Source organism: Schistocerca nitens, chromosome 7 (assembly GCF_023898315.1).
Source record: "Schistocerca nitens isolate TAMUIC-IGC-003100 chromosome 7, iqSchNite1.1, whole genome shotgun sequence".
Lineage (NCBI taxonomy): Eukaryota > Metazoa > Arthropoda > Insecta > Orthoptera > Acrididae > Schistocerca > Schistocerca nitens.
In genome coordinates, this window is record NC_064620.1 from 520,593,137 (window position 1) to 520,608,929 (window position 15,793).

The 15,793-nt window shown below is 39.3% G+C and overlaps 1 protein-coding gene across 1 annotated transcript in view; it reads left to right on the forward strand.

Moving 5' to 3' along the window:
- The window catches only part of LOC126195366 (uncharacterized), a 115,857-nt gene extending 100,731 nt beyond the window's left edge, over nt 1-15,126 (forward strand). Inside the window, exon 8 of the mRNA XM_049933942.1 lies at nt 14,663-15,126. Within this exon, the coding sequence (XP_049789899.1) occupies nt 14,663-14,710 (48 nt within the window). The 3' untranslated portion in view covers nt 14,711-15,126. The remainder of the gene's footprint in view (nt 1-14,662) is intronic.
- Nucleotides 15,127-15,793: the final 667 nt, after the last annotated feature.

A 15,793-nucleotide genomic window follows, 5' to 3' on the forward strand; every position in this document is an offset into this window, starting at 1 on the left:
AAGAGCATTGGAGAGAAAAAAAATTGGTGACACAACCTGACCAGAAAGAGGGATTGGTTGACAGGACAGATTCTGAGACATCAAGGAATCACCAGATTGGTATTGGAGCGAAGTGTATGTGTGTGTGTGTTTGGGGGGGGGGGGGGAGTACAAAGCGTAGAGGGAGACCAAGGGGTGAATACAGATTCAGGATGTAAGCTGTGGTAGTTACTTGGAGATAAAAAATCTTGCACAGGATGGAATAGCATGGAGAGCTGCATCAAACCAGTCTTTGGACGGAAGACAACACGCATCACATGATTCATTTCTACACAATGCAATGCTTAAGATGAGCGTTCTCAGAAACGCCTTCCTCAAATTAAGGTATATGTTTAATATCACTAGACTTCTTCTGGCCAGGAATGCCCTCTTTCCCTGAGTCAGTCTGCTTTCTGTGTCTTCTTTTCATCTGTCATGTATTATTTTGCTTCCAATACAGAAGCATTTTTCACTTTACCTAATTCGTGGTCAATAATTCTGGTCTTAAGTTTCTCGCTAATCTCATTTCTGTTACTCATCTTCTTTTGTTTACCCTTTAACATTTCTGTACTCATTAGAGTTTAATTCCATTCAATCAGTCGTGTAACTCTTCTTCACTTTCAACAGAGGAAAGCTATATCATCAATGATAACTTTTCACCCACTGTTTTAATCCCACTCCTGAACTATCCACTTACCTCCGTCTTTTCTTCTTCGATGCACAGAATGGTCGAAAGATGCTTCCATGCACTTCGTTCTAGATGTTCGATTCTTATTGTTCCCTCTTGCTTTTTGTACGCATTGCATATTACTTGTCCTTGTCAATATCTTTCAAATATTTTTTTCTGAAAACTGTAATATTTTGCACCATTTTACATTTGCAGAAACTAAAACACTATTTGATCGAAAATTTCATTATTTAATTACTGGTTTCGACCATTACAACCATCATCAAATCGATCTAAAAAAGGATTAAGTTGTACATATTCGAGGTGTTGGGGTACAAGTGCAGAAACTGTGATCTGTGTTCTCTATCCTTCTAACAGTCTTCCTGCTGGCAGGCTCGTAAATGCACAACTAAGTGGATTCCGTCTATCAGTTTTGCATCTCTACGTCCACACTTCTACACCTGATCTGCTCCTCTCCGTCCCCCCCCCCCCCTCCAACCCTCCAAAAAATTAGCATTAATGGCTTGCACTCGCCACCTGTACTTGGTGGTTGGTTGGTTTATGGGATTGAAGGGACCAGACTGCAGCGGCCATCGGTGCCGTACTTGGTGGTACTAACGAACCTACATACTACATACTACACCTAACAGCTATAATTATTAGTCTGAAAATGAAGTAAATTCTGATATAATGTTGTTCAGTACACTCTCCTCAGGTACCTGTAAAAATATCTGTACCTATACCTCTAACTCCCGTATGAGTAAGAGCGTTATGGTAAGTTACTACAGGTTAACTTCCTGCGTTGGTTTGTATGACTTGAGATACACCTGAGAAATAACAAGCCTCTCTCCTTGAACTTAGTAAAAGAAGTAAATAAAATTTTTAGCCATGACTGGCATCATTAGAAGATATAAAAACGTGATAATCTTTGTTGAACACTCATAGCGCGTGACGCAGGACTGCCGTTAAAAATGTAACCCTTCCTGATGATACAACTTTAGAATCATTTGATATTACTAATCCTTATATTAAAGTCCCGATTAACGAAATCACTGGGATTATAGAACGTATTCTACAGACTCACAGGAAGACTAGTACAACAGAAGACACTGAGCTCGTTGGAAAGCTTCACTTGGGTTCTCCTACAACTTTTTCTCTTTAGGTAATAAAATATATTGCCAAAAAGGGGCGTCTCAATGGACAATAGCTTAGCTGGCACATCAAATTTATGAACTACAAATAATTTTTTGATAAATTTACAAGCTGGAAAGATCATGTCAGTTACTATAACGGCAATGTAGCTACCTTAGCAATGATAAAAGGTAACATAAACGATATCGATGCCTTTGCGTGACGGTTCACTTCCAAGCACCAAAAAATTGAAAAAAATAATTCTGTTAACTCTTCGGACCTTCCTAAAAATAACAATAGACTTGAGCTCTGCATTTATAGGAAAACCTACATGCACTGATAATATTAATCTCTCCAAATGCTCTCATCTAATTCGACATGAAAGAGCTTTTTTTGCTTCCATAGTGTACCAACTTATTTTAATGCCATTAGACAGCCGTGGAATACCTAAAGAATTTGACACGTTAATACAAAGAACGGTAAAAGTACCTTTTCTACATCCGTGATATGCCAACTTATTCTTTTGCCATTATACAAGAAAAATGGAAAGAATTACACATATTAAATAAGTACCCGTATCAAACGGATACACAGAGAGCTTTATAATGCTAACATATATTAAGATAAAGAAAATAGGAATACCATGAACACCCAAGAGCACAGGACTTATTAAAAATTAGGCCCAGATCACATTTTGTAGAAAGTTTCTGAACGGTGAGAAAAATAAATAATGCTCTAAATCTTCGGCTTCGACATAATGCAGATAACAAAGAAAGTGGGTTTTCAAATTTAGGCATCTATAAACTACGTTACAATCACAGTGATAAATTTGACATTGGACAGGCGCTTAGAAATTTTAGTATTAGATCTAGGGAACATTCATCCGCAGACCAAACCTGCATTTCATTCACACCCCACTGAACACAAGTATACAGTAAACAACATGGAAGTAGTAAATACTGCGCTTAAGGGCCACCTAATAAACTTTCTGGAGAAAGTAGAGATCTAAGGGTACAAGAAACACCACTCCCCCCCCCCCCCACTCCCAAAAAAAAATTCTGAATGAACTCCCAGTTCTTCACTGCATGACGTGCTCTTGCAGCTTTTTTACATTTTGGTTCGCTTTCTGTTCTTTGCCAAACACCGTCGATGTCTTGTTCGCATGTGTGTAAATCCCTTCCCTCCTGGATTTTTCGTGGCTTCTTTGTTCTCTTTTTCTGAGCTCGTTGTGCCTGTGGCAGATTTGTGAAGCTACCGTAGGTTACATAGGACTGTAATAAGTATGCGTAGACTACTGTACTTCCCAGTAGCTTCGGTCAATTAAGACCGTAACCGCGTTACTCGTAGGTTGGGTGTGTTGCATACTTCTTGGGCTTAGGGTATTTCGATCGTTTTGTTTGCGTATGCGATCAATGTCCTACAAGATTCACCAAGAAACTAGAAGAGGTGAACCGTCTAGAAACTGAGTGAAGATATATACAGCGCCACGGAACCTACGAAATATTTTTTTTCTATATGGGTACCCTCCTGTGTGTTACTTAAAAAAAGTTTATTTATAGCAAAATTGCAAAAGTTAATATTTAATTCAGTTTCTATTCGAAAATTGTTCATTTTTGGCGTTAAATACAGGAATATAGAACAACAAACAAGAAAAAATATAAAGATTTATCATACAACGATAGAATATGCTATTTCCTCCAAAAACAGGTAAAATTAAAAAAAAAGCAAAACAAAATCACTTTAAACATCTCTTCAGTACTTCACCGAGCTTGTGTAAAACATTTCTTTTACTCATAAGCAACTTTCACACTTCTTGCCTTTGATCATGATGATCTTTCTATTGAGGTCAAAAAACACAAATGATAATATTAATTTTTTTATGTTTGTGCATGTAAACTGTACTTGCATCGAAAGTAATTCCTTTGGTTACATTAGAGTGCAGAAGTTATGTGATCAGCTAATATTTATTACTTATAAAATGCAATTTATATTTCGTATGAATATACAGCATGAATGCAAGGTGGAGTCACACTGAACGATGTGGAGCTTTAGTTACGTGAAAAAAAAAAAAAAATAAAGAAAATAAGTCGTTGGCTCCTGGTTTTTCTCTCATACATTTATTTATTTTTCTTTTCCTACCAATACTATCAGTAATTCCAACATTTACTGCGTCTTTTATGTAGAGCACCAAAACGACCGAATCGTAGTTTTGGTAGAGGGCAACTTTAGACTGTGACTTGTCTCGTGTCTCAGTACTGTGCTTTCAACTAATTTCTAGTGTACTTTTTACGTCTTAGACACATATTTTAGACATTACATTTGTGATTTTAACTAACGTCTTATTTCAGACCCAATATTACGCTTAAGCTTTGTTTTTCTTGCGTTTCTGACGCATCCTAATTTGGCTTGTGTTTACCTTACAACATATCTTTGGCATTCTGACGCGCCATTGTAAGAGGCACATGCAGCCAGCGACACCTATCGGCCAAACGTCCTAAGCTATTTGTATTTTAGCTGTACGCACTGCATCCGAACGGTGGTGTTACATCATGGGACACGAGTGTTCATCAGTGTATTATCACACTTTAGCACCTTGTGACGATGTTAATCACCATTAATAATTTTATTTACTTTTTTATTAAGTTTAAAGACACATGTACGCCATTTTTCAGATTCCTCTCAGGTAATGTGAAACAAAGCTGCTATTTCCACCGTTGTAATTTACAATAACGCTCTTAATGTAAGAAAACGTAAGTAAACGCCGCGACTGGCGCCAGATATGTATGAGACTCAACGCCACACTACTCATTAACCCATCCAAATATGGGAAAGCATTCCATCAACTCCATAGCAGTAATTACATACCTCACTAACCGCTCCTCCACAACAACTATCCATTGCCTGACAACCTGAGCAAACATGACCATTTTGCATCCTATCTCTCCGACATCTTCACCATTCCTCATGAAAACTTGTCTTGATAATTCACTGTTCCCTCCAATTTCTGAAACCACAAATACTGCTGTCATACCCCTGGCTCCAAGCTTCCACTACCAGGACAACATACCATACACAGAATTAAATACACGTATCACAGCATATAACATAAAACAAGTCTTTTCCGTGGTCACGACCGCGTTACCTATCGGCATCTAACAGAATGTCCCCTCTCCTTTCTTGGCACCCTTGCAATGCTTTATAACACGATCCCCTCCATAGGTTGCTATCCTGAACTGTAGCAAACCTGCAAAACCCTACGATTACTCAAACTCACAGACCTCTACAGATACCTCCTCTTACTGCCCCACCAGCTTGGCCTCATTTCTTAATCCATCATCTCCCAAAGTATCCAACACCTGAATCACTAACATCTTATTCCTGTTCACCAGTGTGGCTTTCGTCCCAACTCCTCCACTGATGACAAGTTCCTTTACCTTTCTCATCTCCTATCACCAACTCAATGCCCAAAAAAATCCATCGTTATAGTCTCCTCGGACATGGAATAATCCTATGACCGTGTATGGTATTCTGATCTTTCAAACCACAGATTTATGCACTTCCAATTAATTATGTCCGCCTCGTTGCATCATTCATGTGTAGTCACCCATCCTATGTCACTAATAACAATACCAACTCCTATTCCTTCCATCCCACTGCAGATGCCCAAAGGGGCCCTCCTCCTCTCTCCTCTCCTTCATCACCTCTACACCGCCGATATGCCCAGACAACTCCCGCACTTCTTCGGTAAGCTGCATCCGAATCTACCTTCACCTACTGGAGTAATCTCGTCAAGCTCAACCCTTCCAAAATCCAGCCTGTATTTATAGACGAACCGTCAAAACCTCCATGACTTCCGCCTCTCCAGTTTTCTAACAAATACCTCAAACTAACACTTAATCACCAATTGACGAGGAATCCCCAACTACTAACCATTCAACAGAAATCCGACAATAGATTAAAACTTCTAAGAAGCCAAACTTGGGGAATACATCGCTCTACTATACTTTGCACCTATGAAACCTTTCCTATCTATCTGCCCCTGATAAATTTTATCAGTCACTCCAGACTGTTAAACGTCATGCATGCCACCTTGCCTTCCGCATCAGTTCGACCTCCGCCACAAGTATTCCTTACTACCTCCTCAGATTCCCAAAACTGTTTCTTCTAATCCCATTTTTTCTCCTCTTGTACCAGTCCTGGTATGCTACCGCGTCTTTTTGAGCACATTCCAGCGTCCTTACATCGACACATACTGCTTACCCTATCCCAACTCAACTTCAACTGACACCCCCCCTTGCCAGACATTGAAATCCGCACTGATGCTTATGTTTTTATCAGCCATAACTCTTACCCATTTGTTCGACACCATATCAGGGCTCCCCCCCCCTCCCACCCAGGGCTTCCTCCCCCCCTCTTCGCACTCACTATTTCTCCTCATGCCTTTCCCTCCTAATACTACGCCCTTGCTTACCCAACAAACTTATCCTTCCTTTCCGTTTCCCACTATCCACCCTCACACCTCCCTTCATTTCGAGACACAACGCAATGGCTTATACAGGGTGTTATTAAAAGGTACGGCCAAACATTCAGGAAACATTCTTGACACACAAAGAAAGAAAATATGTTATGTGGACATGTGTTCCATGTTAGAGCTCATTTTATTACTTCTCTTCAAATCACATTAATCATGGAATGGAAACACACAGCAACAGAACGTACCAGCGTGACTTCAAACACTTTCTTACAGGAAATGTTCAAAATGTCCTCCGTTAGCGAGGATACATGCATCCACCCTCCGTCGTATGGAATCCCTGATGCGCTGATGCAGCCCTGGAGAATGGCGTATTGTATCACAGCCGTCCACAATACGAGCACGAAGAGTCTCTACATTTGGTACCGGGGTTGCGTAGACAAGAGCTTTCAAATGCCCCCATAAATGAAAGTCAAGAGGATTGAGGTCAGGAGAGCGTGGAGGCCATGGAATTGGTCCGCCTCTACCAATCTATCGGTCACCGAATCTGTTGTTGAGAAGCGTACGAACACTTCGACTGAAATGTACAGCGTGCATGTACCACATGTTGTGTCGTACTTGTAAAGGCACATGTTCTAGCAGCACAGGTAGAGTATCCCGTATGAAATCATGATAACGTGCTCCATTGAGCGTAGGTGGAAGAACATGGGGCCCAATCAAGACATCACCAAAAATGCCTGCCCAAACGTTCACAGAAAATCTGTGTTGATGACGTGATTGCACAATTGGGTGGCGATTCTCGTCAGCCCACACATGTTGATTGTGGAAATTTACAGTTTGATCACGTTGGAATGAAGCCTCATCCGTAAAGAGATCATTTGCACCGAAATGAGGATTGACACATTGTTGGATGAACCATTCGCAGAAGTGAACCCGTGGAGGCCAATCAGCTGCTGATAGTGCCTGCACACGCTGTACTTGGTACGGAAACAACTGGTTCTCCTGTAGCACTCTCCATACAGTGACGTGGTCCACGTTACCTTGTACAGCAGCAACTTCTCTGACGCTGACATTGGGGTTATCGTCAACTGCACGAAGAATTGCCTTGTCCATTGCAGGTGTCCTCGTCGTTCTAGGTCTTTCCCAGTCTCGAGTCATAGGCTGGAATGTTCCGTGCTCCCTAAGACGCCGATCAATTGCTTCGAACGTCTTCCTGTCGGGACACCTTCGTTCTGGAAATCTGTCTCGATACAAACGTACCGCGCCACGGCCATTGCCCGGTGCTAATCCATACATGAAATGGGCATCCGCCAACTCTGCATTTGTAAACATTGCAATGACTGCAAAACCACGTTCGTGATGAACACTAACCTGTTGATGCTACGTACTGATGTGCTTGATGCTAGTACTGTAGAGCAATGAGTCGCATGTCAACACAAGCACCGAAGTCAACATTACCTTCCTTCAATTGGGCCAACTGGCGGTGAATCGGGGAAGTACACTACATACTGACGAAACTAAAATGAGCTCTAACATGGAAATTAAGCGTTTCCGGACACATGTCCACATAACACCTTTTCTTTATTTGTGTGTGAGGAATGTTTGCTGAAAGTTTGGCCGTACCTTTTTGTAACACCCTGTTTATTTACACCCACACCCTCCCCCCGCCCACCCCTCCACAAAACACCCAATAAATCTTCCCAAAACTTTTTACTCATCGAAGTACGTACAGATTTTTAGTGAAAGTGTAGCGCTCCTAGTTAATGAACATCATTTGTAACGTCTTTTATGAGCCTATCGTTTACCTTTACCTGGTTCACTGTTAATTTTTTTTCAAACTTTTAAACGAAGACACAGTGTATTTTTGTAAATATTATCGCAGTATCATCTTTTTATAGATTTTAGAAACGTTTTTAAATTTTGCAACCATTATTCTTGTTATAATGTCCTTGCTTGTATTTTGTAAAATCTTTTGGCTGAAGAGTGGGACGTCTTACCCCTGGTAACCCAACGCCCACCCGTAAGAGGCGAAGAGAACGAAATGATAACAACGGAAAAAAATACTTCTTTAATCATAAATCAGCACCTCCTTCCTTCTGCATACAGAAATTTGGTGATGATCATAATGAACGAAAAAGGTAATTGACTTAAACAAAAAAGATTGCGATGATAGATTGTGTAAGTTGCTACTAATTCTTAAATATTGTATCACTACAATTTTCAAGGTGATGTCACCTCTCATCCATTTTTCATCTCCGAACTATTTTGCTAGGTCGAAAAAGCCTGAAAAAGTACCTCGATACTTCTTAAGTCTTGCTTCCATTTTCATACGCAACTTCCATGCCTATGTCATGCCTTTACCTTACTTAAAGCCAAACACAGTTATTTAACGAATCCTCAGTTTTATTTTCCACTCGTCTTTATATCGTGCATGAGGTGTTAAACTGATTGTGCGATACTATCCCCACTCTGGTGTTTTTCGGGACTGAGCGGATGATACTTCTCTGAAAGATGATAGTACGTGTCTAGTCACGCAGATTCTGCACATCAACATGACTAGTCGTTTAGGTGTCAATTCATCCGCAAGTTTAAGAAATTCTAGAGGAAATTTATCTGTGGCTTGCACCTCATTTGATCTCAGGTCACAAAGCTCTGTTAAACTCTGATTCTCAAACTCACCTCGGTTCACCATATCAACTCTTAGTTCATTTTCTGCCACTTCATCAGACAGTTCCTGCACGTCATAGACCTTCAACGTGCTACTTTCTCCTCTCCATTTAACAGTGAAACTCTTGTTGCACTCTAAAAGTTGGCGCCTCTGCTTTTAATTTCACCAAAGGCTGTTTTGAGTTTCCTCTACTCTTCCAACGACCGTTTCTTTTTTAGTTTCTTCACGTTTTTCCTGTAGCGTTTTGCTTGAGCTTCCCTGCACTTCGTATTTATTTCGTTCCTATGTCACTTATTTTGGTGTAATGCAGTCACTTACCGAGCCTGCTTGGACTTAATTCTTTCGCTATCAACTGAAGTTCTCTTATGTTACCGAACGTTTCTTCGGAGTTATCTTAACAAAATCACCTATTATTGTAACCATTACCGTAGTACCTACGGCCTGAGAGAACTTAAAACACAGTTCATTATTCCTCAGTACATTGGTATCCAACTTCTTTCCACAATGGTTTTCCGGCCGATTCTCTTTACGTTCAGCCAACTCTTCCTTATTATTAAATTGTGATTTGAATATATATCTACTACTGTGTTTTTCTTATAATCAACTGTTTGACATCGGGATTGATGTGATCTAGCCTGGGATCTTTCTCTGCCCCCTGTCTTTTTCCAAGTACACAGTATTACTAGCTGTTCCTGAAAGTTTCGCAGGAAAGATTGTGTGAAGTTTGGAAAATAGGAGGTTAGTTATTGGTAGAAGTAAAGCTGTGAGTACGGGTCGTGAGTCGTGCTTGGGAATCTTAGTTGGTAGAGCACTTTTTCGAAAAAGGCGAAGTTCACAAGTCAGAGTCACGGTCCGGCACACAGCTTTAATCAGCCAGGAAGTTTCAAGATAAGAACAATGAATATCCAACACACGAATAAAAAATCAGAAATAAATCGTTCAAATATTTTGTGAAATATTTTAACTAAAAATTTAAAATAAAATGTTTTAGAGAATCGTTCGATGCTTTTCATTCGTTGTACATGATTTAGAGCAACATTCAGACGTGCGTCGTAATTTTCTCTAATTTATTTCACTACTACTTTGAATTATTTATTTTAGACAACTCATATTATAAAACACCCCCCCCCCTACTTCCCGGGATTTGCGAAATTACAAGTTAACAATGACCGTGAATTATGAATTTTTACCCGTGTCGGGATAAGGCATCCGAATCCGAAGTAAATAATGACTATTCCGTGGGAAACAGGAGACGTTATAACTTGATCGTTATTGAATGAGTAATTTCATGCAAATACGATCGGTAAATGAAATAATGGAAATAATTTGGAAATAACATTTGCCAGTGGAAATTTTGCTGAAAGAAATGATTAAGTTGTAAAAGCAATTAAAAAATCGGTCTCCAGCTCAACTGATGAGCGACAGTACTGTTAAGTACTTGAATAATTGTGTCAAAAATAAAGTTTACCTGTTTGTAGCGCAGCAGGTGGAACGGAAACTTTTACGTAAGTGCTGCGTCAGGCTCAGTAATCATAAAAAATAATGTCATAACAATCGAACTACACTTAAACATTAATGGCTAATTTTCAACAAGTATTTTGATAACTATTTTGTTCATAATTTGTCAGCTAAGTGCAATGCTGACAACACAGATAATTGTCTATCGAGATTTTGAATAATGGACTGTTATTCTGTCTTTAAATTTACGTACTTTGCGCAGTTTAATCTGCTGATAATGAAATATATTGCCAATAATTGATTAACTATGTTTTGAATGATGATAACTCATTAATTGGGTGATTGTCAGGTGGAATAAGCTTTATAGTTTCATGAAATATCCTTGAACTAACTTCAGCTGAATATGCATTGAAATAAATCTTAATAATTAAATTTATTGCTTGTCTATTATTAAGTTCCTACGGTTGGCGTAAGCTTATTAAGTGCAATAATTAACTACGGTAACCAATCGTTCAAAACAGTCTGAAATCTACTCTTCACCATCGATGCAAATAATTTGATAATTAACATATTTTCTCTTGATAATGGCGTGACACACTCGGTTCAATAAGGTAAGGATCAGATGGAATCTACTTGGTGTTATCGTCGGATGGAACATAACTGCAACACTTCGATTATAAAGTGCTTGTTATTAATTGTTCAACTTCAGAGAAAAGCACAGTCACTGGCAAGCCTTCTACAGTTTTATCCTACGAAAATTACGTAGATCTTACTTCCCTCGATATCGGTGGATCGACAGAAGTCCACGGCGGAGACACAATGTGGCAGCGGGCTTTTACTGTTGCGACTTGGGCCCACAGTACACTTAACATTTAAGCCCTCGTTTCTTCAGCATTGTGCCCATTAATCCACAATAACTTGCCAGACCATGCTTCCAGATATGCCGACCATTACTTTCCCGTCGTACTTAGATCCACACACTAGCCGTTGGATGTAACACAGCTAGGAATAGCAGCACTCGACTGTGCTTCCTACTCCGAGCACAGCGTCACTGCTACCGCTGCCCGCTGGCGCGCTCCCGCGCCCAACGGCACGACAAAACAATCTCTCTGACTTCAACGTTAACTAAATATGTTCTGACTTGCTATTGTTAAATATTACATAATTTAAACATAGTACTTAAAATACATATTTACACTAGACAATACATCGTATACAAACAGTTAAATGTGTTAAGTAAGCGAAAAAATTCATAGCAAGGACTGTGTTGTAACGTCACAATATCACAATAGGTGACTAACCTTTTTTATTTATTTTCATTTTGAAATTTTCTTCAGAACGCGTAATCTTACTGACACCTCATTTAATTTCCTTGCGTCTTTTGGAAATACTCTGAATTTAATACTTCATTCAAAGAATCGTTTGTGACAGTTAAACATCGCAGTATTGCAACTTCTTATGCGCAAAGCAGCTATGTTTTGAAGATGAATGTTTTCATGTTTCGTTTAACATAGGTAACTAGACCTGATAATGGTCAGGTTGATACCGCATCTATCCGTTTCGCACTCTCAGTTTGTTCAAATGGCTCTGAGCACTATGGGACTTAACTTCTGAGGTGATCAGTCCCCTGGAACTTAGAACTACTTAAACTTAACTAACCTAAGGACATCACAAACATCCATGCCCGAGGCAGGATTCTAACCTGACACCGTAGCGGTCGCTCGGTTGCAGATTGTAGCGCCTAGAACCGCTCGGCCACCCGGTCCGGCCTCTCAGTTTGCCTACGACAATTTGGACAAGAACCCGTTATGTAATTTACACGGAGTCTGGCTTTCCCTCCGCCCAAACGTTGTCTAAACAGGTGATATTACAAGTTAATAACGCCATTAAATAACCAGTTAATGAGGCTCCTGTACTTAGGGTAGTGGAAGACGACGACTGTATCTGCCCCAAGAAAAACAAACAAGAGCATAAAAATGGGTGCTTTTGGTAGAGAAAACCAGATATTCTCAACTAAATTCTCGCTGTGAATGCAGTTAGGGTTGAAAGAGGTCTCTTGGGAGTTTGGTTTTTGCATTTCTGGAATTCGTACGCACTATGGATGTCTCAGGCACTAAGCGACAATTTTTCATCGCCTATTATTCGCGCGCAGTCTTTGACCAGAGTAGTTGTGTTGCTGGAAAATGCATTTGTTTTGTCATCGCTGCTGGGCAGCGAGGAGCGCGGGATTTCTATCATTAGGATGGTAGTGAGACAGACGCCGAGCAGAGGGCTCGTGCCAAAGGAGACATAAAGTTAAGAGCATCTTTGTTTACGTAAAATGAAGTGTATTTAAATATTGTGAAACAGGCGAGAATGATTTGGTTAGTGGTTTAGAATGAAAAAAGTATGAAGAGGAAGTAAGGTAATATTTTTACTTATTGGCGCTGTAGTCGCGTAGTTAGTATTCATTGTTGAATGAGACATCCATATCAGGGAGCTTTATAATTTTCATCAAAGTTTGTGTAATTTTCACTGTAAGGTATTTCTCATGTAATTTAATTACTTGTACAACATTAGTGAGAGTAAGAATTCATTATGAATGTTGCCCTTTGTCAGTGTTAATGAGTATTGTAACATGAATTCCATACAAGTAACAATATATCAAGTAGTTTAAAAAACAGTTTGTGAAAGGAATATTTCACCTAGGAGCGTTGTCCACATCCTCGATCCCCATTTTTATTTAAGGTAGTGCCACACTCAATGATGTGTATGAAATAGTTTACTTGTCTGAAGCATTGCACGAAGCTCTCAGCAATTGTAGTTAGAAATTCACAGCTGGCGTACAGAGAGCAACATTCATCGCATTTCCAAGCAATTACATTACGAGGTAGGATATTTTCATTTCAGGATCACTTTTCCACGAAAATTATCAACGCACCATTTCATGAACAGCATTATTACGAAGATAATTAATGCACAGGGACAACTTTGTTTGATTAAAGAGATTAATAGTTAAGTACAGGATTTAATCAGTTGGCACATTTTTAGAAAGATTATAAAATAAGTCCAAATTCGTTTTGTTTTCTCGCAGTAAGATATGTTTGGTTTCTATCGGGGCTGGAAATGTACGAAGTCGACCAAAGCTAAAAAAACAGCAAAGCTGCAAGTAACCTACCAAACCAGTACTAATTTTAAATCAGGAAACTTTCAGGGTATATTACCATATTTAATATTTTTCTGTGAAAACCATTCATGTCGGCAATTACTGGAGGGAGACGGAACAACAAACAAATGCAGAGTGTACATAAAGTCGGGGAACACTTTCAATCATTTATTGCACAAGAACCAAACATTGTACATTTTCTTGTATACCGCCACAGAGTAGTCTGGTAATTTGCTGATAGTCAGCACTAGTCGCAAACATGGCGGCCGTGCTACAGAAGGGAACAGCTGTTTCATGAAACAGCCTTCCGATCACCAGATCTCACATCTCACTCCGTGTGACTTTTTTCTGTGGAGAGACTTTAAGGATCTGGTTTATGTACCGCCTCGTCCACGTGCTGTAGCAGAGCTCCGTGAGATAACACGGGAAGCGCCTGCCACAGTCGACGATGCCATTCTGGGACGGGTATGGCAAGAATTCGATGCCCGTATTGACGTCTGCCGGGTCACTCATGGTTCGCAATCAGAGTTTCTATTCAAAATGCAGTACGTATGACATCTGTACAATGTTTAGTTGTTGAGCAATAGATGATTGAAAGTGTTCCCAGGATTTATGTACACCCTGTGTATCTAGTAGCAGAATGTGATAGAAGACGTAACAATCAGCGAACTGTTAATTTGTTAATGAAATAGCTTTCGTGGGGACATATAGCAAGACAAATTTATGGCAGATGGCCTAGTTTTCCGGTTTAATGTAATAAGGTCGTGACGACGATCTAACGGCCGTCAGCAGTTGACATTAGTAAACGCGTTGGAACTACGCGGATGCATGTAGGTATCAATGTATGGAAATGTATGGATGTCTAGAAAAAGAGCTTGTCCAGTATTGATAGTCGAATGATTAACGCTTATAATGACGTTGATGATTGCAGATTGAAAACAATCTTTTTATACTTTTAATATATTACACATCGCGACACCTACATTATTCATGGCATGAATTTTGTCTGTAATCATTTTTTTGCATCACTACTTCACAAATTTTCGAAATTTTTGAAAGTCCTTTTTTTAACCTTTCAATGTAACTAATTCTGCTTTTTTCCAGATTTTGAATACATCGTACACGATCTTCAACATGATGATCAATTTCTAAAGAAGAAATGAGCGCTTCTGATGCTTCAACGTCACACTGCTTTTATTTAACTATGATCAATATGAGTTACTGCACACAAAGAAGTGCCACTTTTTATCTTGCACACAGTTGAATGCATCTCTTTATCAAACCAATTTCATCGAGGAAAACTGTAATTTAACGTTGATAACGCCAACACTCTGCGTTGTCAATACGTAAAACCAACGTTTTGATGCAACAAATTTTGAGAGAAGTGCAAGTGACCTAAGTTACGATTTCACATGTATCGAGAATGGGGCTATAGAATAAGTGTACTATTAGTTGTACTACAGAACGCAGCAAGTACTGAAAACAACAGCTGAATAAACTATTACAAGAACAATTCGATGATTTATAAGATGCACCCGCACTGAGACTGAACATTTTGTTGTTAGGCTCGTGATACTGTGTCAAATCTGAGGGCACTAACTGCACCATGTTCTTAAATAAAATTCTCTCTTAGATAAAATGCTTTTCCTGTGGTCTCTTCTTACCACTTTGAATTCTACACATTGCCTCCAACATTCAATATGATTTCTTTAAAGTGAAACAGACACTGCACTACTGCATACATGCGTGAGTCTCTCTCTCTCTCTGCGTGTGTGTTTGTGTGTGTGTGTGTGTGTGTGTGTGTGTGTAGCAGCATAAACTGTGCTGGTGTGGAATGAAAAAAGTACAATAATATAGACTTGTGAAGAAAAATTACGATATGACAATGAAAAAAGTTGACAGTAAAGGATTGGGATAAAAATACATTGCTAAAAAGTAGGAACCATCTTGAGCAGTAAGAACAGTCTTTATCGTAGGTTGCTGGAAATAGCATCATAATCAAATGAAACAAAAGCGGTATGAGAAAATAGAAAGCAAAACTATGGTTTGAGGGAAAGAAATTTATCTTGATGGGGCATGAATGAGGTGTAAAACGTCTTATTCTTCCATATTTAAAATAAAAGAGTTTGTCGATAACTTTACTTTTGCAAAGATTAGTCACAAAGGCGCTCTATAAACCTATCGTCAGTTTGAGAATTGTGTATGGGTAAAAAGTGATACGACTTATATTTTATA